General features: G+C 41.0%; 1 protein-coding gene across 4 annotated transcripts in view; it reads left to right on the top strand.

The window, feature by feature from the left end:
- GSAP (gamma-secretase activating protein) overlaps nt 1–26741 on the top strand; it is an 80743-nt gene that overhangs the window by 44870 nt on the left and 9132 nt on the right. For 3 of the 4 annotated variants that reach the window (XM_087442883.1, XM_087443032.1, XM_087443009.1), the window contains 12 exons: nt 1077–1169; nt 1292–1509; nt 3360–3429; nt 3939–4021; nt 6662–6715; nt 16528–16656; nt 17515–17573; nt 18247–18314; nt 19713–19774; nt 23640–23735; nt 26026–26096; nt 26565–26659. In XM_087442883.1, the coding sequence (XP_087299009.1) occupies nt 1077–1169; nt 1292–1509; nt 3360–3429; nt 3939–4021; nt 6662–6715; nt 16528–16656; nt 17515–17573; nt 18247–18314; nt 19713–19774; nt 23640–23735; nt 26026–26096; nt 26565–26659 (1098 nt within the window). The remainder of the gene's footprint in view (nt 1–1076; nt 1170–1291; nt 1510–3359; nt 3430–3938; nt 4022–6661; nt 6716–16527; nt 16657–17514; nt 17574–18246; nt 18315–19712; nt 19775–23639; nt 23736–26025; nt 26097–26564; nt 26660–26741) is intronic. The other variant, XM_087442956.1, reaches the window with a different exon arrangement.

Below are 26741 nucleotides of genomic sequence, written 5' to 3'. Positions count from 1 at the left end.
CTGGTTAAGTGGTAGGGCTAGGAGTTAACCTAAGTCATTTGATGCCCAAACCCTTTCCACTGTGCCCTACTATATCACTATTCGTGTTTTTTTACTTAAGTGTTGCCATAATAATATTATTGCAACCATTTGTGCTAAGCACTTTAACATCATTTAATCCACGGTGACTGAAAGGACACTTATAAGTCAACTAGTTACAGTTTTACATCCTCTTTCCTTTGCACAGAATGCCTTCTATGCAAATGATTAGCATATATTTCTTTGCTTCTTAGGAAAGAAAGAGTGCAATTGGCTCACTTATAATCTAAGTGTTTCATCTGTATGAAATTCATCACTATCGTGTGAATTTCTATTTTTCTAAGATCCTAGAAAAATTATTGGTAAAGGCTACTTCCACTCTCCCATTCTCCAGAAACCTGTTTTTACACCTTGGCTCGATCTGTGTACAAATGTTCTTGGTACAAAAATATCTCGTGCAGGGACCGTGAATGTGTGAATCCTAGGCAGCTAGCTATGCAAGGAAATAAATGAGTACTTCACAAAGTGTCAGAGTGCCTGCAGAGATTGTTTGGATGACTGTCAGTTTCAAGGTTCTCTAAACAGAATGATGATGATAATAGTGATGGTAATGACTGCGATGATGACAGTGAGTGGGGGAACTAAATTTTAGTGCTTCCCCAAACTGCAAAAACTATGAGGAAAATTCCCATTATAAGATATTCCCAGCCTTTCAGATTAAGGAGTAATTCATGTTGCTTAATATTTTTTATTCTAATTTGCTCTCAGAGATCATTTAGATTCATATAAAGCCACAATTCACTTAGAAACAAAACTACAGATTAAGTTAAGATAACTATGGCTAAATGTCCGAAGAAAATTAGCCACAGATAGAAACAAATGAGATCTGGCTGTAAGATGAAATGTACTGGCGTCAGACAGCTTATGAGTATATTAGTCAAAACTTTTGTGTTTTAAGACATTCAGGAGAGAGTAGGGATACTGTGAAGTTCTGGGCTTTGTCTGCACCTGTACGGCTCTTACCACATGTGGACGACTTAAATCTTTCTCTTCTACAGACTACTATGTGGCTGTTTACTTACCTGGTCATTTCCTTCATCTACTTAGCATTCAACATCCAGACCTGATCTGCCACAGTCTGTTTCTGTCAGGTATGGTTGTACTTTTTCCCTCATGAGCATGGTCCGTTTGAGTTTGTTTTGACTTTAATATTTATGTTTGGGTGCGAGGGGGTTCCTTTATTTACTGATCTACATTTTTTTTTTTTTTCCAGGAAACACTGAAGTGGTTGATATGCTACCCCACAGTCCTTTACAGTCACTGTCGGGGTCGCTGGTACTGGATTGGTGTTCTGGAAAGCTCTATCGGGCACTCCTCAACCAGTCATATTTACTACAGTTCCTGTGGAACACCCGGTTGGACTGTGAGAAGATGGCCGTGTTGCACTGCGTGCTTTCGTGTGGCCGAGACTCGCGGTTTCTGGAAGCCAAGGTGGGAATGTAGTTTTAGCTTAAAAACTGGCAAAAAGACAACACAAAATGTATATATTTAGTGGCTGAAATGAACAGAAGTTATTTCTATTTGGTAACAATTAATTGAGGTTTGTGGTCTCCATCCTGACTTGAACATATTCTTCTCTTGTGCTCTTTTTTTATTTTATGGCTCCTAACCAGACCTCGGACTGTGAGGGTGTGTCTGTTCTTTTGACTCCTCTCTTTTCCATATTGTGAATAAATGTTAGCTATATCAGTAACATTCCCAGGAAGTGCTCAGTAGCAAATAGTGAGTTTCTCAAATCTACCTTTTCTCCTGGTCAGTATTTGGTCTATATCATCCAAAGGACTAAAATGTGGTGGCATATATTTATTACATTTTAAATAAAGATAGCTTTACATTTATATTTTTATGGTATATTGTAGTTTATGAAGCACTTGCACACATTTTGTCATGTAATTTTACAGCTCTTCTCTGAAGTCAGAGAAACCTCCCTATTAGACTTGATTGGGACCAATGGGTCATTGGTTAATCGAAAAAAAGACGTCTTAAACATTTTATTTTAACCTAAGACATACAAATGTACATTCACCCATCTTGCGATGTAGATTAAGGCCCTTTCTTTGTATATTAGCTAATTGGAGTTCAAAATCATTTTTCTTATACAAAACCTCTAGTAAGGTGTTGTCTCTGACTTCCTGGTACTTGCTTTTCCTTTTTTTTTCCCCTAAGGCGATCAATAATTTAAAGAACCTTTCAAAGCCACCTGTGTATATTGGGCAATGTTTTCTCAGTCTTTTATAGCTGTCTCACCTACACCTAGTTTTTTAGTATTTTAGAGACATGCCTTTGAGTCTGTCCAAAGCATCCAGGTTTTTTTTTTTTTTTTTGGTGAGGAGGATTGGCCCTGAGCTAACATCTGTGCCAATTTTCTTCTGTTTTGTATGTGGGACCCTGCCACAGCATGGCCTGATGAGCAGTGTGTAGATCCGTGCCTGGGATCCAAACCTGCGATCCCCAGGCCACCGAAGCAGAGCACGAGAACTTAACCACTACACAACCAGGCCGGCCCCCAAAGCATCTGGCTTTTGTTGACCCAGCAACACTTTTTTTTGCATCTGTATTTCACTTGTTTTTGTGATATATTATTAAATTACCTAATTGTGAAAATAAGTACAACTAGCATGAATAGGTTTGGAAGTAAAAACAACTTACTAATAGGAGCAGAATGTGAGCCTGCTCTATGGCTAGGCAAGCCCTTGAGTATCCGTCAATTCTAAGGTGGGGAAGGAGGCAGTGGTGGGGGAGGGGGGGTGCTGCATTCCTCCAGCAGGTGAGGATGGTTATGGAGATTGATTGAGAGGGCTGTTGATATAACAGAGATTATCCCTCCCTGGGGAGGACAGTACAGTGATGCTCACAAAGGTGAAATGGTGTGACAGTGTTTCCTCTAATGACTAAGCTGGAATTCAAACCCAGGTCTGCTGCCTCCCAGCTCGGTGGTTTGGTTTGTTTCCTCCTGTATCCCACGGCTCTTCAGCCTGGTGCTTTGCTATAATATGGCCTCCTCTAGCAAGAACAAATGAACATTGGGTGGAGGAAGGCTTATCTGGATCCCAGCCAAGGGCATTTATTAAAAAGATGTGTGAAAAGGACCTCATTTATAATGCTGTTTTGTCTACACAGTCTTGTGTCATGTATCTTGAAGATAGTGTAGAAGTGAGTGTATATTTAGGCAATTCCAAAATAGTTATAGAATGAAAAAGATTCACATATATTTTGTACTTCTTTGGTGGTGAGGGAAGGGTGCGGATTTAAATACTGACAAAATTGTCTACTTTTTTAAGATTATTCAATGGATTTCTGAGACCATCTCCTCCTGCCATTCATTTGACCTCATTCAGGAGTTTATAATTGGTAGGTGTTGCTGATGCTGCATGTTAAGTTGAATCCTTGACCTTTTTGCTTCAAGGAAAGCAGTAAATTGATAATGCCTCAATCTGTCAAGATGCTGGTTAGGGCCTTTTTTTTACTCTATTGCAGTCAGCAGCTAATTAAATTTCATTCTCTTGTGGTTTTGTGAGAAGCTGTGGCTGTTCAGAGACTCATGAGAAAAAAAGATATGATCTTGGTTCTATAACCTTATTAGTGAATTTTTCAGTAAAATGTAACTTTCTTAGCTTAGTTTTATGTTGGCTGTTTCTCTGCAAAGTAGTATAATGTCATTTCAATAGATAAAGTGCCAAATAATTTTTTTTGAAATTATTTTCATAGTAAAAAGCGGAACCTGAACATCTTAATCAGTAGTAGATAGAACCATAATGGTTAGCTTTTTGAGGATGTTTTGGTGAATTACAGCGTCTACTGCCTTATTTATCTTATTAAATCATGTCTTTTTTTTTTTTTCCTCGCAAAAATCTACTCAGCTTCTTCTTATTGGAGCATATATCCAGAGACAAGTAACATCGACAAACTTTTGCCATATTCCTCAGTGCTGACTTGGAATACAGTAAGTTAACACTTTGTATTCCTTATGTAATTAAATTGACTCACAGATGTGGGTCAGCTGTAGGACATTCCTGTCACAATAACCGAGGTTGTGATTTCATTTCTGTTTTGACTGATAAGGAACTGAGTTGAAGTTTTCTGGCAGAAAAATGATAGTGAATCCTTGCTGTTGGCCAAAGGTACTCATATAAAACAGTAGAACCGAAGGAGAAGGTACAGGATATGTGTTAGTCCTCCTACCACCAAGCAAAACTAGGCCTCTTTCATCTTCAAGTGGTATTTTTATTTCTTTAGTGACTAGAGTAGATTAAAATATTTCTTAGGTTTTTATAAATGAGAAACGGCTGGACCACTGCTGTTATTCTGAGCTGTTCTATTTATTTAGTAGATTAGCACCTTCATGACTCTTTTTCCCAGCCTTATAAAGAAAATCTGTAATAACTCAGGAGCTTCAAGATCAGTTCAGGTCAGTAATCTTAAGCAAAATCCTCTGTTCAGCCTTTTCTTCCTGTTGGTCTGGACTCCCTCCTTTTCAACTGGGAAGTGCTAAACTAGAACATTGTGCATTTTCTCTTGAACATGGTGCAGTAAACTGAGCTGTGTTAGATCAGAAAGTGGAAACCATGTACAGGCTGCCCCTGGAAAAGGTTCTGCCTCTTCGTTCATATTTAGATGTTAGAACTACGTGCCTAGTCCTGAGGCAGAGGCTTGTATCAAAAAGACATTTAGAAAAATAAATTCAATTCAGGTAACACAGATATAGGAAAATATGTACTAGGATAAATTGTGACACTTCCCATTTTGTATTTATATTGTCTAAATACAGTCCTTAAAAAAGACATAGTAGGTGTGTTTAATTTCTAGATTTTTGGTATGCACAGTGGTAGTGTTTTCCTCAAGGCCCTTTCTTCTTGTCTTTTACTGTTGGAGTTATTAAACTCACATGCCTCACTGTAGAATTATCTGGGAAAGACCTGAGCTTGTTCCTTCTCCAGGCCCTCGCTTTTGTCTCTAAGAACCCTTGTGAATGTACGTGCAGTCTCTGTGGTAATGTGGCAGGAAGTTTGCAGGTTAGACCACGTGGAGTCAGGAAGTGCACGTCTCAGCTTCCTCCGCTCACCACCCAGTGCTCTGGGGTCCTGCCCCATGTGCAGTGTCTGGAAGGGAGGAGCAGTACCTCTAGGTCCCAGGGTTGTGTTGAAAGATGGAGCATGTGTTAATGGGGTGTCGTGTGAGAGTATCATCCTGACAGGCACCTCTTCACTTTTGCATTTCTCATGACTCTGTGGGGCAGCGAAGCTGTTGGGGACACACAGAGAGATGTCAGGAAGTCCTACGAGAAGTACAATATAAAAAACCCAAAGTGGTAACCGCCTATGTGCTGAGTCTATCTCAGGGCTTACCGCACTGCTTTAAAGCTCTTGCGGTTGGAGTAGGTTACCTTAAAGGTCTCTTCTAATCCTCAACTTCTAGGAGTCTGTGCTTAGCTTTAGCGATGATGTAAATCATTTACTTTTCCTGTCTTGAATCTGCAAATCCTCTTAATGCTACACCCCTAATAAACACTTGCCACAATAGAAAATGTGAATTTTGTACTTCTGTGTGGAGGCAGATTATTTCCGTAAATAACTGAATTGGATTTTTTCAGATACTAGAAAATATGGTGCTCTTACACATTGATAATCCCGAATTATGCTGTGCAAACAATTAGCCTGTTATTCCTATTTTAAGATGCTCTTCATAACCGAAAGCTGTAGTGAAATTTTACTGCTTTTTTGAAGTGTCTTCTGTTGCTGAGTGTAGTGATAAGTGACGCACACAGTAGCCTTCTTATCACAGGCTTTTTACTGTCACAGTGGAGAACTCAGTTGCTTGAATGTTCTAGGAATTTATTTCTCCATTGCTGCAATGCCCTTTTTCACAGGAATATTGTATAGCAGTAAAATCCAGGATATTTAAGTTCTAAACAAATATCAGATTTTATTTCTACCTGACACCTTCTAAATTATTTTCTCATGTATTATTTACTTTAAATTTTTGTTTTAATGCTCACTCGTTCACAGATTGTTGTATTTGGACTTCCTGATATGAAGTGTACACCTTTCCCATTTGCCATGGTGATCATACTGCATTAGCTCTTTATGGGGATCTCTTATTTCTGAAATTATAGTGAGGGATGAGGTGCAGAAAAATTTTCCACTAAAGTCATACAAGAATCCCATTAATCTTGGTTTCTTCTAGTGAGGCAGGGCCAACTGTAATATATTTAACCGAAACAGAAGAAGAGGCAGGAAGGAGTACGAAAAAATAGAATGTATCCCCCTTGTTAATACACTTGATGGTGCAAATGGAAATGTGTAAACAATACACTATTTGCTCTGTATTGCTTTATAATAGTCTCATCCTTTCCTTTAGAGACACTGTCAACTATTATAATCATAACTTCAAAGAGTATTTCCCTTCCCAAGGCAAGATAGGCTGTATTCACTGTTATTTATAAACCCCAAGTTTTATTTAAAGTAGAGGTTAGCTAACTGGAAGCTGCCCTCAGCTTCTGTCTGTGCAGAAAACACTTCCTGAAGGCTTGAGCTAGTGGTAGTTGATATGTTAAGCAGTTGTGTGTATGTTTTTCCCACCATAGGAAATTCCTGGAATAACCCTTGTGACGGAAGAGATTGCACTGCCTCTAATGAAGGTGAGTCCCTTAGAGTAAGAGACAAAGGCACAGACGTGCATGGCTTCCTTGCTGGCCTCCACACTGGCCTGGAGTTAAACCTCGGCTGCCCCGAATATTGTGATGGTTCCAAAAGGGATTATAAACTGTCAGGGAGGATGGGGTAAGGGGTACACTTAGTTCTCTAGAAAATCCTTCCTAAGTGGTTGAGTAGTCACTGAGATGATACTACGGCGATTCTTAGGAATGCCTTTGAAGAGGGAAGTTTTCTAAAGATAGAGAGTTACAGGGCTCAATGTAAACCATATAGAACTAGTACTTTCTGCTGCACCTCAAACCAGTCAGTACTGGAAGATTTCTTGTAAATTATCTGCAGAGGGCCTGGGAGCTGTTTTTCACTTCATTTGAGCTGTCCCCCTCCCCCCCCCCCAAAACACACAGACACACAGAGAATCTTGAAACCATTAAGTGACCTGGGCTGGGATTATCTTATTTCCTTCTGGTTCTAAGAACAGCTTTCTGTTTCTCAAGTGACCAGTGTTGGTGCTCAGTATAGAGACCTGCAGACCTCCTTCCTGCCCACTATGCGTGGCTGTTAGTGTCTTTCTGTAGTCCCGTGGTTTCTGAAGACACTCTGAGGACAACAGGGAGAACGGGGTGGGGGAGTGAGGAGAAGAGAGTGTGTATGTAGTTGCAAACTGGGGAGTATTTTAGCACCGTTGCCTTGAAGCTGTTTGCTGTTTTTGGCGTTGCCGCCTGTTCATTATAGACTGGTGTGTACTGGGAAATCGCAGCTTCTGACAGCAGCAGCTCAGTGTGCTGCTGCTTTTTGTTTACATTAGCTTCTTTGGATCCACCAAGGGCAGGCCAGGCCTGGGCAGCGGGAGGAAAGCTGTGGATGCTTGAGGTCTCATGATGCATGAAGAGGGGACTGATGAGAGAGGCTGACTGGATTGGGGTTCGTGGTTCTGGTTTTGGTCCTCAGAAGGGTGCTTTGAGGAGAGACTGACAAGCGATGTTTCTAGACGGGAGCGTGAGACCACTGTGACGCTCTACAGAGGTGGGAAGATGAAGGAAACAGAAAGGTTTGATTAACAGTTTAAAATGTTCTTTTTCAGAGCCTCTATCCTTTATTTTAGTGTTTCTGCTTCTACCACTCGTCCTGCCAAACCCATAGTGTGTTTAATGGACAAACAACAAACTAGTGAAGAAAAACTTAAAAAGAAAGAAATGTCAGGGGCGGCCCCGTGGCTTAGCGGTTAAGTGCGCGCGCTCCACTGCTGGCGGCCTTGGTTCGGATCCCGGGCGTGCACCGACACACCGCTTCTCCGGCCATGCTGAGGCCGCGTCCCACATACAGCAACTAGAAGGATGTGCAGCTATGACAAACAACTATCTACTGGGGCTTTGGGGGGGAAAAAAAATAAATAAATAAAATCTTTAAAAAAAAAAAAAGAAGGAAATGTCAACCACAGTTCTACAGTTCCTGTCCATATCACTGTCTTTCCCCCCCATTCCCTCTCGGTGTTTGTCGTAGGTATGCATATTTTACCCAACAGTAAGGGCCATCTAGAGGTACTTGATAAAGATTACCAATTACAATATATCGTAAGCATTTTTCATTGTTGCTACATAAACTTCATAATTATGATTTCTAATGATGCCATAGGATTTTACTGGGTTGCTGTGACTTAATTTACTTAATCATTCTTCTGTTTTGGGACATTTGATTTGTCCCCAGCTCTCATTTAAAAAGAAAAATTTGCTATTACAAATAATGTTGTAGCAATTATTTTTATACAGACAGTTTTTCTTTGGATTTATTCCCCTAAAGTTAAATGCCCGGGAATATTATGGGGTGAAAGGCTATGACAATTTTTATAGCCTTTGATTCTTATTGCCAAATTCATATTCAGAAAAAGTTGTGATGCTTTATACTGTTACAAGGGATTTATGGGTTTATCTGTTTTACTGTAACCTTATCACCATTCTGCATTTTTGTTTAAAAAATTAAGTATAAAAGAGTGAAGAGAAGATTCCCTTAAACTTTTACCCTTTGGCTTATTCTAGGAATACGATTTGGCTTTGCTGAAGAACAGAGTAGCTTATGTTTGCACTGTCTGGCTTTTTTTTTTTTTTCTGTTTGTGTGTAAGTGTGTGTAAAACGACGTTTTTTTATATTGTCCATGTTTTTTTTCTCCTTTGAGGTTCACTTTGCCTTCTCCTCCCATTTTTCTCCTCTCTCCTAATTCTCTTTTGCATTTGGCCCTGCAGATGTTTGTTTCCTGTTACCCGCTCCCAAACATGCCTGGGAGCTCTTTGGCGACTCCTCTTGTATCCATATGCCAGTAGGAAGGGTTACATAGGACAGGTTTGAGCTGTAGATCTCTTCACAGTCCTCTCCACACAGACACGATTCCTCAGGGAAGGCAGAGGTGTATCACTGGGCTCAGGAGAAGACGGCACAGGAGTTGGTTTGCCCAGTTCCTGTACTTCCCACCCCAATCACTCAGCACAGGAGACTCTAATCAGTACCTTGCAGTTCACCGGACACCTGGCCCTGATAATCTCTCCTTTGTTTCTCCATCTGTGCTTGCATAGTACCCCTCACTATAAGCTGCTGCCATTGACCTACTTCTTCTACTCCAAGTCCCAGCTTAATTATATTGCGTAGGACCTGGTTGCAGCGGCACATCCCACCCTCTGCACCTCCCTCTCCAGCCCCAGTTATGTGGCTGTACTGTCATGCTTACCTGGTAGGAGCTGGCTCTAAGCACCTATGACCTGAAGCACAAGTTACCTTTTGAATGCATGCTTGCTACCAGACTTCCCACAAGCTCCAAGGGACCCCTATTATTCTGACCACACTTGCTTCCATTCTCCTTGTTAGAAGAGAATGGTTTGTAAAATGGTTTCCAAAAGAAGTTTTAAAACTTAAACAAGAAGTATATTGAAACAAGGTCCTTGCCTTAAAAGGAATGTCATCAAGAGTGACTTTCCAAAGAATGATTTGATCCCTTCTCAAAACGTGGTTCTCTCTAGGGAGGTGGCGACTTTTGTACAAGGTTAAAAATTACCCTTGATTTTATAGTTAGAAGAGAGACTATTAAAACTGTCCAACCACAGGAAGCATGTAAGGATTTAGAAAAAATAGAAACAATAACTTACTTGAATATAAAGATAAAAGTTGAATGAATGTGCTACAAATGGTGAAGTGGAGTTTTTTTAATCAAAGTATTTTTTAAGCCAGACATCTTTAGTTTCGTTTTATAAAATAAGGAAGCCTTTTATTTAATTGTTTATTTAGGGATTATTAACTACTTGATGCAGAGACTAAGAAGGCCAGAAAGACTAAAAGCCCCTTCCCACTTATGGCCACTTGGAAGTGAGGATGTTACTGCCACTGTCTGTCAGGGGTCTGAATGCCCCTGAGCAATTGGGAAAAGCAGAGTTGACACCTGGGCGGCTCTCCATTCAGAGACGTGTTTGTTTAATTATGCTTCTTCACTTAAAAAATGTTTAAAAAAATATTGTTTTAATTGGGCAGAGCTATAATTAATTGCTTAGTGAAACACAAAAGACACTTGTTTCCAATACAGACAACCACCATCACTTAAATAAAAGGTTAGAGATCCAGAGTATCAACTCAACCACAATGTAATAGCTTACAATTTTAAAAAATTAGAATTGTTGCCTTGACAACAATGTAGCATTACCAGAAATGACAGTTGGTTATGTGGGAAATATTAATTGATTTTCCAAAGTTCAGTTTGTACGTATGTTATATGGTGATATAACTAGACATATGTATTTGGTCTTCATCCATGGTTCCTGGCACAGGGCTCCTAGAAACCTTGTAATTTCCTAAGTGATAAGAGCTGTAGGGACATCTTTTGTTCTAATATTTAGTGTTTGTTCCCAGTTCCTGAAATAGCTCCAGAGTACAGAGGTGAAAAGAATGTCTTTTGTTATTCATAACAAGCTCCTTTCAACCACACCTGAGTTTATGTTAATGAGGTGACTTTTGGAAAGCACCTAAGGATTGGGGCTGGTTGCCAGGAGAACCAACTATGTGATTAAAGGGTTGGAACTTTCAGCCCCCTCCCCCACCAGGGGGGAGTGGCTGGAGATTAAGTTCAGTCACCAATGGCCAATGATTTAATCAATCATGCCTGTGTAATGGAGCCTCCTTAAAGAACCCTAACTGAAGGGGTTTGAAGAGCTTCTGGGTTTGATGAACACGTGGAGGTGCAAGGAGGGTGGTGTGCCTGGAGAGGGCATGGGAGCTCCAAGCCCCTTCCTGCATGCTTGCCCTACGCATCTCTTCCATCTGGTTGTTCCTGAGTTGTATCCTTTTATAATAATCCAGTATATAACTGTTTTCCTGAGTTCTGTGAACCACTGTAGCAAATTATGAAACTCCAGGAGGGGATCCTGGGAACCTCCAGTTTATAGGCGGTCAGTCAGAGGCATAGGTGACAACCCAGACTTGTGATTGGCATCTGAAGAGGGAGGTGGTCTTGTAGGACTGAGCCTCTGATGTGTGGGATCTGATGGTATTTCCAGGTAGATGGTGCCAGAACTGAGTTAAATTGTAGGACACCTACTTGGTGCCAGAGAGTTGATGGATATGGGGGAAAAAAACCCACACACTTGGTGACCAGAACTGAAGTATTCTGTGAGTAGACTGTTGTAGAGCAAAAACAAGAGTTTTTCTTATACAACATATTTTCTGGGACAGTGAGTTATGGCAAGTTCAATTAATACTGTAAAACATAATGTTATGGTGCTACAAAGAAACATTACTTGTTAGAAGCAGAGCACCAGGCTGGTAAATTCATTCCTGTCATATCTGTAGAAATGGAGGTGACTTCAGTTTGCTTCCCAGATGGTGAAATTGAGGAACAGACCCAGGATCACGGATTCCTGGTTTTGTTTCTCTCCCACCAGCCACTAGGCTGTGCTGCTCACCTTCATTGTTTTGGTTGGAGACGTTTAATTCTTAAGGCAGAGAAGAGGGAAATATCTTAGATTGGCTTTCTCAGGGTGTATGCTGCTTGTGAGATGGAAGAATTTAGAGCCATATTTAGTGATTACATTTTTTAAAAATCCATCCCATTAAAAATGGCTGAGAGAACTACCCAGCTGGGCAAAGAAGAGAGATTTTTTTTACTAGATCTTGGGAAGGAGGAGGAAGTCCATTTATAAATAAGAGAAGTTGCGCTTGCAAAAAGCAGTCCCCTGAGCAGGAAGCCTCAGGAGTCCCAGTCACTGGTCCTGTGGATGGATGGTCCTGTTTAGAGCATCTTGGCGTGGTAGGTGCCTTGCTGGCTTTATGGACATACAGACGTTTCTATTGTATTCTGTCTGTGCCAGAGATAGTAGGTCACTTTCTCTGGGCTGCAAGTAAAAGCTGTCACTGTATCCACTAAAGAGCCAAATTGGATGGATGCTTTAGCTCTGCTAGTTGAGCCCTGGCATCAAGAGTGAAGGTTCTCTCCGCATGGCTGCCTCTTCTGTAGGAAGATGCTGGTTAATCAGCAGAGGTAGGACCAAAGCCAGAGGGCCTTTTAGAAACGAAAGGCAGATGTTTTTTCCTGGTGGTAATTTACAGATAAGCCAGCACCACAGGGCTTTTTTTTAAAAATCAACTGGCAATCCAAATCATAAATGAGAAACAGTCCCTTCATGTAACTCTTTGGTCCTTTTGTTCAATTAATAGTTTTGATGAGCTGCATTTGGTAATTATTTCATGTCATGCTACAGAGACAAAGAGAGATTATTTCTCAAGAAGAGACTTGGAATAATTTTCCTTCTTTCAAAATCCAAATTTAAAACTCCCCCTTGTGCGGGAAAATACTTCTGGATCATTCCTTGAGGATCTGATGGCTTCTAACACTGGAGTCTACCAGAAGTAGCTGAATTCGTGGGTATTTTTCTTATAAAGCATTTTTGTGCATTTTAAAGTTTTATGAGTTCCTTTCAAGTGGCTGGCGATGCGCTTCTTGGGCTGCTGTGGCTTTCATTTTTTGTCAGGGCTGTTGTCGTCACAAATGCGGGGCTTAATACTTGCCAGGTCCCTCAGTGCCAGCTGACTGGCGGGAGTGGTTTTCTGTGCTGCCAGGTCGGCTGTGAGGATGTGATGTGCAGCTTCCTCCCCCGCTCCCCCCCTACTACGTTACCACAGCTAAAATTTTATCTCGGAGCTTCTTTTATTCTCTGGGTTAATGAGCATGCTGGTGTTAATGTGGTATTTGTGATCCTTCACAGATTGTCCCTAACCTCCTCTTTAACCCTGTCTCCTATTAGTTAACAACACAACCACAAGTCTTCAGACAGCCTTTAAACCAGAGGCGTCGATTGAGGGAAATATTTGAGGTGGGAGGGAGACGGGATTCCTGGACATGTTCAAGCAGTGTTCTTGCCCTTGCTGAACATTAGGATCACCTGGGGAACTTCTAAAACTCTGGAGGCTCAGGTCACACCCCAAACCAGTTAGAATTCCAGGGGATGGGCCCCAGTGGTTGCTGTGGTGGGGAGTCCCACGCCAGAGACAGGTGTCTTCACCATGGGGATGAAGTGCTGCTGGTTGTTTTCTCTAATGCTCTGCCTCCATCTAAACCCGGAATCCACATTCTGGTCTCTCAGTCTTTGCTCATTCCCTGAGAGCCCCACATGGAACATCCTTTCCCATCCTTCACTCACTCAAGTCCATTTTCATCCTCTGGGTCATGTCTATTTCCCAGGCTTCCAAATAGATCTTCCAATTTACAGTGATCTCCATGAATTTTCATAACTTAAAAAATTACATCACTTACCTAGTAGATACCATGCAGTGACATATGCTACTAACTGTTTTTCTCTGGACTCTCTTAATATCTCTGTTATTACATCTAGCCCACTGACCTCCTTGAAAGACCTACAAGTTTATATTAAAATATTTCTGGGACTTTTGGCGAACAGTGTTACTTATTTAAGTTGTTGTTGTTGGTTTTTCTTTTTTGGCTGAGGAAGATTCACCCTGAGCTAACATCTGTGCTAGTCTTCCTCTGTGTTGTATGTGGGTCACCACCACAGCATGCCGCCAATGAGTGGTGTAGGTCCACGCTCAGGAACCGAATTGGCTAACCTGGGCTGCAGAAGTAGAGCATGCCAAACTTAACCACTATGCCACTGGGCTGGCCCCCGTGGTAGTGTTTTTTTAAAACCCAAATCCTTTTCCTTCTAACTCAGTGGTTTTGAAGTATTTTTGGCCATGGATTCATTTGAAAATCTGGTGCAAGCTGTAAACCTTCTCCCAGAAAAGTGCTCATACAAACACACACTCCATTTTACATACAATCAGTAGGGTTCATGTGCCCCTCTGTAGCCTGTCCATGGACCTGTTTTATCTGTTCGTTCTCAGCTGAGAAAAGGGTGTGAGGAGAGGGACTTTCTAATGGGGGAGCAAGGAGAGGAAGGTAGTTTGGGAGAAATGTTTTCCTAGGAGCCACAGTGTGTGTGTAAGTGGGGTCTTCTGACAGGAGGCTGGCATTTGGCCTGAGGGGAAGAGGCCCTCTGACAGGTAGAAGGTCACCAGCCATCCTCCCTCCCGTATCTTGTCCTGGGCAAGGGAGGGTGCACCGTGCGGTGGGACTCCTCTGGTGAAGTAGGCAGAGCTAATAGCTTAATTGACCACTAGATGTCACCACAGCACCAATTAGTTTTCTGGCTTTTGGCGCTAGTGTGCCTGAACCCAGAGGTAGAATAGCAAGAAAGCCATAGTGACTTCCTTTCAGGGACTTAATACTGCCCAATGTCGGCAGGATTTGCTTTCATTATTATTGTTTTTTCAATACAAGGAAGACCAAAGGGTGGATAGAGGTACATTCATTATAAATAAATGGAAAGAGAAAGAAAAGTGAGCGAGATAGGTCAAGTGGGAATTGTGACCAGACTCCAGTGTTCCGATTTCTTCTAGAAATGACACTTTTCTTTTGGAAATAGTTTTTCCTGTCTCTGTGAGAAGTGATGTTGGGTGGGTGGGCCTTTCAGGCTTCTGAAACAGCAAGTTAATGTTACTTAACTCACTTTACTGAGACTCCAAAATCCATTTTGAACCAGTTGTGGCTCTCCTTTCGGTAAGAATTTGGATAATGTGCTATTGTTGAACATAACAGCATTTTTCATGGTTGAGGGGTATTTTATTTAAGTTCTCTCTTTTTCTTACAATGCAGTCAAATCTGTTACTGCAGTAGATGTTAGCTCACTTTGTTTTATGGCCACGGGTTGCACCCTTGACTCCAGTCAGATCTTTTATAAATGCATATGTTTTGGCAAGAAAGTGTGTGGCATAAATTTATCTTCATTGATTTAAAGGCAAAACTTGTGTCAGTATATCCTTCAACATTAAAAAATTTATTGCTATTGCATTTTATTTAAAAATGAACATAACATACATTCTTTTTTAATTTTTATTGAAGAATAATTGACATACAATATCCTATTAGTCTCAGGTGTACATCATAGTTATTTGATATTTATATATATTATGAAATGATCCCCACGATGTCTAATTACCATCTGTCACCATATAAAGTTATAATATTATTGACTATATTCCCTATGCTGTACATTATATCCCCATGACTTATTTGTTTTATAACTGGAAGTTTGTACCCCTTAATTCCCATCACCTATTTTGCCCACCCCCCCAACTGCTCCCCACTCTGGTATCTACTTATTTGTTTCCTATATCTATGAGTCTGTTTCTGTTTTGTGTGTTCGTTTGTTTTGTTTTTTAGATTCCACGTGTAAGTGAAATCATAAGGTCTTTATCTTTGTCTGACTCATTTTGCTTAGCATAATGCCGTTGAGTTCCATCCGTGTTGTCAAAAATGGCAAGATTTCATTCTTTTTTATGGCTGAATAATATTCCATTGTATAATACCACATCTTCTCTATCTATTCATCTATTGATGGACACTTAGGTTGCTTCCATGTCTTGGCTATTGTGAATAATGCCGCAACGAACATGGGAGTACGTATATCTATTCGAATTAGTGTTTTTATTTTCTTCAGATAAATACCCAGAAGTGGAATTTCTGGATCACATAGTAGTTCTATTTTTTATTTTTTGAGGAATCTCCATACTGTTTTCCATAGTGGCTGCACCAGTTTACATTCCCACCAACAGTGCACAAGAGTTCCCTTTTCTCCACATCCTCACCAACACTTGTTATTTTTGTCTTTTTGATAATAGCAAAAGACTATTCACACCTCAAATATGTCAAAGACTTAGAATGCTGACTAATTCTGTTTTGCAGTATTTGACAACTGAATGTGAAACTAGTTGCCTTCACCTGTCTGATTCCTAGGTTTTGAAAAAAATCCTTTGGAAGTAAATAAGCTTAGTGGGAAAGTAAGCCTATTTCACGTGGTCCAAATCTTATGAACATTGTCTAACTGAACATGGTGTTGTTGACAGGCCCTAAATCAGAAAAAAATGGGTCTCTGGGGAGGAAATGGCCTGATGTGTTCAATATAAGCATCCCCACTTAGCCTTAACCTAGGGCAGTCATACCAGTTTTGGAAAGTGAGCTGTGGCTCTTTCTGTGTAAAAGCAGGTAGAAAGAGAAGTGGGAAAGGCAGGACTCTTTAAGTCTCTATTTTAGAATTCCTATTGGGATGAGAATGCCATTTTTCATGGGAGGTATTCACTCAGAAGGGCTGCCTTACGAGAGCTGAGGAGATAAGGTGCGCCCAGCTTGCAGCAAGGCTTGTGTGGTCTTTGCTGGGTAGTTGGGGCCACAGGGCCTGCTTCTCAAGCTCATGGATGTTTTTGTGTCCTACAGGTGCATAGCTTTAAGGGCTACTGGGAAAAACTGAACTCCAACCTGGAATACGTTAAGTACTCCGAGCCACACTTACTCTATAACAACAGCGTGGTCAGGAGAGAGTGGCACAACCTGATCTCGGAAGAGGTATGTGTGGGTTCATGAGGACAAAGCAAGAAGCAAAATCATAGTGTGTTAGATCCGGGTGATGCCTTAAGTCCTAGGCTGGCTGACGTTGCAGCCCGCCCTGCAGCTGTCAGGCTCTGTTACGTTGTTGCTACTGGTCTCCCAATAGGCTGAGGTGCTTCTCTGATCCCTATTCTCTTGAGGAGGAAACTCAAGTGCAAAGAGGTTAAGGGACACACACAACATGTTCATAGTAGAAGTAGGATTAACTTCCAGGTCTCAGATGTGTTCTGGCATTACTTGTATAGTCAAAAATTGATTTAAAAAAAATCCAGGTGTTCCCAAATTAGTGGTTGCTAGGGGTTAGGGATGGTGGAAAGAAGAGTGGATGTGACTGACTGTAAATGGGTAGCACGTGGGGGATCTCTGGGCTGATGGGACAGTTCTGTATCTTGATTGTGGTGGTACATTGTGGTACATGAATCTATGCATGTGATAAAATGACACAAAACGGTACACTCATGGTACCAATGTCAGTTTCCTGGCTTTGATATAGTCCTATAGTTATTTCTATAAGGTGTAAGCATTGGGGGAGACTGAGTGAAGAGTACATGAGATCTCTCTGTAGCATTGTTGTGTATAGTGTGGTTTTGCTGTATATAATATATAGTTGACTTGCAACTTCCTGTAAATCTATAGTAGTTTCAGAATAAAATGTTTTTTTAAAACAATTTTTTAAGAATCTAGGTGTTCTGATTACCTGGAAAGTATATTTCTTTTTTCTGAAACTCTTAGCTATATAGTGTTATGTCCTTGATGTGATATATATCACCCACAAAACCTTCACCTTCCACCCCTCTGACATGTTCTCACTCCTAGAAAACAGGAGAAAGAAGGTCCGTGGTGTATGTGAGGAGTATTCTTGATAATGCAGTGAAGTAAGTAGAATTAAGGATTACTGTTATCTGTAAGATGATTATCTTTTGCGATCACTCTTTTTGGCTCTGTTTCTCGGAAGTAGCTTACTTTTGTTGTGTATCCTCAGCAAAACGATGCTGTCAGCTTAACGCATGCAGCCGCCTGCACCCTGTTCTGGAGTTTGTTGCTGGAGTTTCTAGTGGGAAAGTTTATATGTTAAACCTTATAGACTTGCCTCCTAGGGACGGATGATTTTAAAGGGATAAGTGGTAAAGAAAGCTCTTATTAATTGAGCACTTTATGGGGTACAGACAGTAGGTTAGTGGGCTGGTGAGCTTGCTTTTATTTTGAAAGCGTGTTTTCTGGATAGATGAGTCATCGCAGTGCTACAAGGATAGGCCCCATTCCAACCCCTGTTCTATTTTCTGTTCCCATTATTTTGAAAAACTGAGAGCTGCAATTGTTCTAAATTATTGTCATTGTTCACACTAAAGGATTTTGAGATTTTATAATTGCCTAATGTGGCTTTTGCCAAGCTGATTAAAGTTTTTGAGGTTTTCAACAGTCTGAGAACAGTTTCTGCAGTGGTTTTATGGGTTTTTGAGGAGGATATCTTTGTATGGTGTTGTGGCTTTCATTTTTTTTTTAAAATAATACTTCCTGTGTAAATAACATTGGCTAATTTCTTTGTAGGGTGATTTCCAACCTAGAAGCAAGGCGTCTGGTTAAGAAAGGACCTGTAATGAAGCCTCTGGATTTCGGTCAGTGTTTTGTTTGTGACACTGTTCTTCCTACCACTGTGGGCTGGCAAGAAAATCACTTCCGATAGTGTAATGAAGGCAGCACCCTTTAATATTTTCCTGTCAGAGTGGCCACCAGCTCCTTCCATGCCTCTCTTGCCACCAGGACCTTTAGGGACAGCTGCTCACTGTGCTTTTGCTAGAGGAGTCCCTGAGGGTTGGCCTTCTGGTTTTCATTATTTTTCCTCATAGAGTTGGTCTAATTAACATGCCCTCTGGCTGTACCCTCAGGGTGCACTGCAGCAATTCCCTTGCCTTAGGGCTGTTTTCTCTCCAGCTGTGGGATCATGCAAAGGTCTTTGACTTGTATGCTCCTTTCATTTTGGTTAACACCTGGGCACCCGCTGGGGTGGGTCAGAGGGGAACAAAGATGAGGAGCCTCTAGGTGAGCAGTGTGGTTATGAGGGAAGAGCATGGGCTTGGAGCTGGATGGAACTGGACTTAAATTCCAGCTAGGCTACATACTAACCATGTGCTCTTGGGCAAGCCATTTATCCATTTTGTGCGTTGTCCTCCTCAGGGGACAATGAGGTCCTCCTCAGGGGACCTCCTGAGGGGTCAAGAGGCATTGTGCCCTCCCACAAGGAGTCGGCAGACCATGACCAGGGAGGTTCTGGCCTCTTGACCTGCTGTGTCTCAGGCATTGTGAGAGGGGAAGAGTCAGCAGCAGCTGCTGTTACAGGAGTGAGAGGGCAGATCCTCCAACAAGACGTGTTTGCCTGCCCCTCCAGTCTTGCTGGTGCCGTGCAAATCATGGTGGAGAAAGTGCCATTTGGTTGAACCTTATACATCACTTTTCCATCTTGATCTACTTACCTTTTCAGTCCGATAACTTGTGCCAATTAGTATTCTTTGCCACAGTAATTGACTGGTCCCTCGAGCTCAGTAACTCCTGAAGTCACTGAACTCTGGAGGGTCAGAGAGAAGAGTCATGCAATCCTTCCACCAAGTCCCCATCCCCCGGTTTACGGCCCTCATAGGGTTAAGAGAGGCCCACGTGGCTCTGTCTCAGTGAAGCAGAGGTTCTCAGAGATTCTTAGAGCGCGGTGAGTTTTCGAGTTGAAGGGAAATCCAAGCCTGAGCCTGTTGGTATTGGGAAGTGTGTTCCTTGTTTTCTTTCTTTCTTTCCCGGTCGGTCTCTCCCTCACTGTTTCACAGAACTCTCTGCGTGTCACCTGAGTGATAAGTTCAGCTTGCAGGACTAAGTCACACTTAGCTAATGAAAAATTTTCATCCTATCAGGGAAGTGTTATGTTTTCCCAATGACTCAGAGAAGGGAAACCCAGGCTGTGATTCCTCTTCCTTCTAGCCCATTTCCTGAAAACTGCCCTGCTTGACTATTGCTCTGTTTAATTCCAGAGCCAAGGTTAACACCCCTCTTCCAGGAGGAAGACAACCACCAGAGGCTGCTCATGGGGCTGGTAAGTGGTCTGTGGGCTGTTTAGGTGCTGGCAAACAAAGGGCTCCAAGAAGAGGGGAAAGGGCTAGGTGGTACTTGGCATTCTAATCTTGTTTTTCATTCATTCTTTCAACACACAGTTGTTGCCAGTCACTAGAGGCCCCATGTGTTCAGGGGGAAGCAACACATATATGATTTCTGACCCCTTGGAATTTGTAGTTAGTGAGGGAGACACACATTAATCAGTCACCCCAATAAATATATAATTATAAAACATCGTAAGGAAATATACAGCACTGAGAGTGTTTACAACAAGGAAAGAGCAACAGCTCTGTTGCATTTGTATTCAGGGTTTAAAATACAACAGAATAAAGTATTCTTTCTCAAGAAGTCCTGCTATTAGATAGACCAAAGAAAAGATCAAAATAAATTAATTGAAGAGCAGTATTGGTAAGTAAATCAAAAATCTTTAGAAAACTGATTAAAGAAACATCTGGAAAGTCTAATAAAATATTTTAGTACTGTGCAGCCTTAGGAACGGGATAAACTATTACCTTAGATATGGCAAGTTTAAAAATATGAGAAAAATATTTATAATTACATATTCATACACTTAAACATTCTAGTTAAAGTGTCCTTGGCAAATAGAAATGACCAACCTTGAGCCAAGAAGAAATAGAAAACCCGAAAGCACAATAACCATGAAATAATTTGAAAAAAAGGTCAAAGCTTATCTCCAAAAAAGGCCCCAAACTATTTAATGAGTTAGTTCTTTCAAACTTTTAAGGCCCAGATCATTCCCATGCTACGTAAAGTATTTTTGAAAAAAGATGGAAAGCTTCTTAATGAGTTTAAAAAGCTGGCTTAACCGTAAAACCAAAATCAGACAACAACCACTTTTACTATTTGAAAATACGTGGCCAAGTGGGGTTCTTTCTGGGAAGTCTTAATGTTAGGAAATATTTAATGTAATCACATCACTAGGTCAAAGAGGAAAAAAAGATAATCTCTATAGGTGTTAAAAGTTGATAATAAAATTCCACTCCTGGAATACACTAACTCAATAGGACGAAGGATAAGATGTCTGATACTAGCAGTCAGCATCTTTCTTAATGGAAGGTTGGAGGCATTCCCATTAAAATCAGAAAGAAGTTAAGGATCCTTGCTATTTTGTCTAAAATTTTATATTGTTCTGGAAATTCTAGCCAATACAATAAGAAACAAATGTAAAAGAAGATGGTATGATTGTCTAATGCAACATAACAAACAAAATAATCAACTGGGAAAAGGGAAAATAGTAAGGAGCAAGTTAGTAAGCTGGTGATTCTATATTTTTTTTATTAGGATTAACTAGCTAGAAAAGATAATGAAAAACAATATTCCATTTCCAAATTATTAGCTTCTAGGTTTAGTAAAATTATAAGCAAAAAGTCGATGAAATTTCTCTGACAATTGATTAAGTGACTCACTTGACAAAATAAAGAGGAGCGGGACAGGCGTTAGCGGATGTCTTCATGTGTGGTTGATCTACAGGAATAGGAACAACAAGGTGCTTGCACAAAATAGACAGGAGACTCTAGTTTAATAATTTTATTTATTTTTCCCCCAAAGCCCCAGTAGGTAGTTGTACGTCATAGCTGCACATCCTTCTAGTTGCTGTATGTGGGACGCGGCCTCAGCATGGCTGGAGAAGCGGTGCGTCCGTGGGCGCCCCGGATCCAAACCCGGGCCGCCAGCAGCGGAGTGCACGCACTTAACCGCTAAGCCACGGGGCCGGCCCATAGAGACTCTAGTTTAAATTTGAATCTTTAGTGTATGATACATGAGGAATTTAAAAAATCAGTATGGAAAGAAAGAATTTTAATTAATCAGTCGGTGGTTGACTATTTGGAAAAGAAAATTGTTAGATTTCTCCTCCCCCGAACACCACCATTTTATACCATAAACCAGCAGAAATACCGGATAGATTAAGAACTCTACTATAAAAAATTAAACTTTGTGAAAGAGTTTGAATAAAATAACTGGATAGTTAAATAATACTGAAATAGAGAAAGCCTTTTAAGTATATTGTTGAACATAGACATATAGGAAAAGATAGATTGAAAACTTAAAACAGAAACAGAAAAACAAAAAGGCAAACATAAATTTGGAAAAAATATTTGCAACCTAGGTGATAAATGATTAGCATTTGATGTATAAATAAAGTTTATAAATCAATAAGAGAACAACACACCAGAAGGGAAACTGTGACCAATGAATTTTCAAAAGTAAATTTAGGCCAAAAAAATCCTGAGTTGGGGGAGGGGAAGAAAAAGGATGTTTAACATTGCTATAATCAAATGACAAATAGAACAAGTGTTTTTGTTTGTTTATTTGGTTGATTGATTGGGTTTGTTTGTTTTTTTGGCCTGTCAAATTGACAAAAATTTAAAAATCATACTAGCAAAGTTCAGAGAACAGGGAATTGGACAGCCTCATGCGATGCAGTTAAGAATTCGTGTGACCACAATGGAAGGCATTTTGGCAGTGTCTGCACAAACCTTAAGTATGTGACCCAACAAATTCCATTTCTAGAAATTTAATCTGACAAAATAATTGAGGATGTGGCAAACAACTTTTGTATAAGGATTTTTTATTGTGTTATTAACAATATTAAAAGAAATATCCCATATGTACAAGAAGTGAATAAATAGTTCAATTATAGTACTTTATAAAATTGAATACTGTGCCACCATTAAGACTAGTGTGGTAAAGAATATTTAATGACATAAACTATTACATGAAAAACAGATTACAGAACATTAGAACAAGAGTGCACACCCGAAAAAGGAAAATAAAAAAGCCAAAATGTTGATGTAGGTGGTAGGATTATGGGCGATTTTAATTTTCATCTTTGTGGTTATTGTAGAAAAAGCACAAAAAAGTATGTATTATATCTTAAACAGAAAAAAAAATTTGTTGTTGTTGTTGTTTTAAGTCAAATCAATTAGCACATTCAGGAGACTGAATGGAAATAGTATACCACTCTGTCCTGGCCCAGGGTGCCATGGGCTAAGTTTTACTCAGGGTGTCACATAGTTAAATCTGCTAAAATACAAGATGTGTGCACGTGTGATGTCAGTTGTACAATTCCCATAGGCTGTTTATTGGTGCAGAGATCTCTCTAGCCAGGAGGGTCTCTAGCTGAACGGGGCATCTAGGCAAAAGGGAGAAAAAAGGAGGAAGAAGGAGGAGGAGAGGGAAAGGCAAAAGGTGTGGAGGGCTGGGAATGCTACACTGACTGGGGAGCCCCAAGGATGATCAGAACAGAGCGGGTATAGAAACAAGCATATCCGGAGGCGCTAGAATGAATATTTCTCTGCCTTTGCATGTCAGGGGGCTGGGCAGAATGTCTACAGCCACTGTGCAGAGGGAGGTACCTGATGCATTTCCTTTTTCCTCCTGCCTCTGTCTGTCCTTCCAAATACCCAAATGTTTGCCCCCATCCTCTCTGCCCCTTTTGACACAGTCCCTCCATGTTTAGAGTTGTTCCTGTTAATTCCCCAGGGCCAGGAGCGGTAGACCTCAATCCTTTGGTAGATCCCAAAGCTTTTGACTTCTCAGTTAGTGACTTCCACTGGCTGCTTTGGAGAATTCTCACCAGGGCCTGGAGGCTGACTCTCAGCTGCTCCCTGGGCTTTGGGTGAATCATGAGCAATTCCTCTTGAGGGTGCCTCTGATATGTGCCCATCAGAGGAATATTGAAGGTTATACATTTCTGCTGGTGGGATCTTCAGACCCAATATTTTTCATATTGATAAGGAATGTTAATAAATGGATCTAATTCAAATCAACTGCAGATGGCAGTGGGTAGGTTGTGACTTATCTAATCCATATCCTGTTTTCAGATGGTGTCTGAACTAAAAGACCATCTTTTGAGACACCTACAGGGTGTAGAAAAGAAGAGAATTGACCAGATGGTTCTGGACTACGTTTCAAAACTGGTTGGTTTTGCTTTTTGTTCTCTACCCCCCCGGGCCACCGGTATATAGTTCCCAGTATGTGGTTCAGTATGTTTTTCAAATTAGGCTTTTGGAGGTCTCCCATCCTCAAACCAGTATATTTGGTGCTATAGATTGAGGAACAGGAAAAAAGAACCAAAAACAATGAGAACTTGGTTTTGAAAGTGGTTTATTGCACTCCCTTCAAATAGTGATTATATGCTCATGGAAGCACAGAACGGAGATGAATTTAGCATGGTTGCTGAATGTTCACGTCTCATCTTGGCATCTTCCAGCTCCTTATTAAATAGTAGGTAATGATTTCTGTACGTGGAGATTTATGCAGACATGAAAGAACTTGAATTCCAGTTCTTAATTAGCTCCAATGGCCCACTTAGGCCAGGTTCCAGCTCAGTTGTATAGATACTACCACATTAGAGTCTGCTGCTGAGATTGACAGCTCATCTACCTGGTAGCCACTTGCTGAAATTGTGAGACCCAAATTAGTATCACCAGTTCATGTGTAAATAGAAGTGATATTGCTAGATTGAACTTTGAGGCTGTCTTGAGTCTTTCAAAAAGCATACGGAGTTGAGGCCTGACTCTGCTTAGAACCTAGACATAAAATGCTGGACAAATTAAAAAAAAATTTTTTTTATTGGTGTCATAATAGTTTATAACATTGTGAAATTTCAGTTGTACATTATTATTTGTCAGTCACCATATATATGTGCACCTTTACCCCTTATGCCCTCCCCCCAACCGTCTCCCGCTCTGGTCCATGTATTTGTTTATCTTCCTGGACAACTTTTTAAAAGTATTTAAATACACAGAAAGAGAACACTCCATTTTTCCAAGTTTGGGTAAGACCAGAATGCAAGTGAGCCACCGTGCAAACATATACTTTTGCATTGAACTCTGGAAGATTAGTTAAATTTATTAGATATGTCCCTGATTTAATTTCATGTTTAATCTTGAAGTTTCTGCCTTTATGGTAGACATTAGTGACTGTTTTTAAATTATATCTTTGAATTTCTACAGTAAGGTTTAAGTTTCATAGTTTTTCATGTATTAGGAGAGGTTGGTATTCTCATATACTGATATTTATAATTAGGGCACTGAAGTTTTCTTAAATAATTAAATAATTCCTAAATAATTTTTAATAATAATTCTCTTTTCTTAGATAATTCTCCTTTGCAGGAGAACTATACTGAGGAGCTCACGTGGTGAATCTGTTACTGATATTCCCCATGTTGATTTTAACCTACTTTCTTAGTCCTTTAATCACACATGACTATTTAACATGTCTACCTGTCACTGTTCTTTCTGTTGACTTTAAGTGTCACCTTCCAAAGTGTTAAGGGGTTTTGTTCAAGCATCATTCTTCCCCATAGTTAGTCATATAAAAGTTTTAATGCTAGTTTGTGTTAACAACACCTAGAACCAATAGGACCAGAAATGGTACAGATGTAGGCTCAGAAAACTCAGTGCCCCTGACTTTCCGCCTCAGCAGTCACTGACTGAGGCCAGTTCTGCCCGCCTCTGCCCAGCAGCACACGGCCATGACGCCTAGGCCCCTCTCAGGAGGGTGGCTGGACAGCCTTTCTAAAACAAATCCTCGCAAGTTGCTGCAGACCTGATGATATTGCTTACGTGTTGTCTTTCCTGATTTCAGCCAAAGAGAAACTGAGAATCTGTATCACTGAGAATAAATAGCATTTGTCTGTGCCTGTATGGAGGCCCTTTCTGAAAGATATGCCCCTGTTCTCAGGCCACGTGTGCAGTGCGTGGATTCGTGGCTGGTAACAGCTCCTCAGAGACTGCCCTGTTGCTGACAAACTAGAAAAGTATAGACCCTGGCCTTGAAACCAGTCTCACTCCACAGCTCACGCGTAGGACCTCCATTCTATTCAGTATCTCCTTCTCTCTGACTGTCAGCTGTTGGCCCTTGTCACATAACAGGCCTGGAGCAAACCCGGCTGCAGTTGACCTTCATCCATGGCCAAGGGCCTGGGAGTGTGAACAGGGGGCCTGTTGGCGAGGCCGGGAAGCTCAGCTGAGGCACTGCCCGCACAGACAGAGGGTGCTCTGTTAGACTCTGGTGCTCATTTTCAGTCTTTCCATCTTGGATTCCAGTGCCTCAGAATTGACCTCAGAAAGGCTGGTTCTGTATCCGGGCACAGCCTGAATGCCAGCTGCCCTGAACATGCCCGTCAGACCTGTCGCAGGGTGGCTGTGGGGCCCCTGAGGGAGAGAGTATGAGCCGACGTTAACAGACTGTCTTTACCTCCAGCTGGATCTCATTTGCCAAATCCTGGAAACCAGCTGGACGAAACATAATCTTCATCCCTGCATTCTCCACTTGTACGCAAGTATCTCTCGCTCTCTTTTATCATAGTGTACAGAAAGCCAAACGACTCTGATTGCTGCCTATTGTAGCAAAGCCTTTTTGAAACTTACCAGTTGAAAGCAGTTCTCAGCAGCCCTGACATCATCTCTCTTAGTTCTGCACTCAGCATTAGAATGGCCCTGTTAATCACCCACCTCTTTCCCTGGCATATGGTTGATGAGGAGGGAAGGGCACATGAGCTCAGTACTGCCAAGAAGGGGAATTTAAGTTAATACAGTTGATCATTTATGTGCCTCCTGTCTGGTTAGAGTCTAGGCATTAGGCTGATGGTCGCCACCATATTTATGAGGATTTCTATGGGGCATAGCCTTTCATGATTAGCAAGAATTCCCTCTGTATGTGGTACTCAGAGCCACTGCTTAGACAATTGGGGTTTTAGAGACGAGCTCCTTGGCTGACATGCTGCTCTGTTATTTTCCCAGCAACAGGCGGGCTAGTGCTGCTGAATTTGCAGTCTTTCACATCATGACCAGGATTTTGGAAGCTACTAACAGTTTGTTTTTACCTCTGCCTCCTGGTAAGTCTCGGCTCTTTTGTCCTTTGTTGTAATAAATTTGTTCTATCTTCTTCACATGGTGCCTGGAGTTTGGCACATTGTG

The sequence above is a fragment of the Ceratotherium simum genome, chromosome 1 (genome assembly GCF_057802395.1).
Source record: "Ceratotherium simum simum isolate JZ-2026a chromosome 1, ASM5780239v1, whole genome shotgun sequence".
NCBI lineage: Eukaryota > Metazoa > Chordata > Mammalia > Perissodactyla > Rhinocerotidae > Ceratotherium > Ceratotherium simum.
The sequence above is the reverse complement of the archived record's forward strand: the minus strand, read 5'-3'. Positions and strand labels throughout refer to the sequence as shown.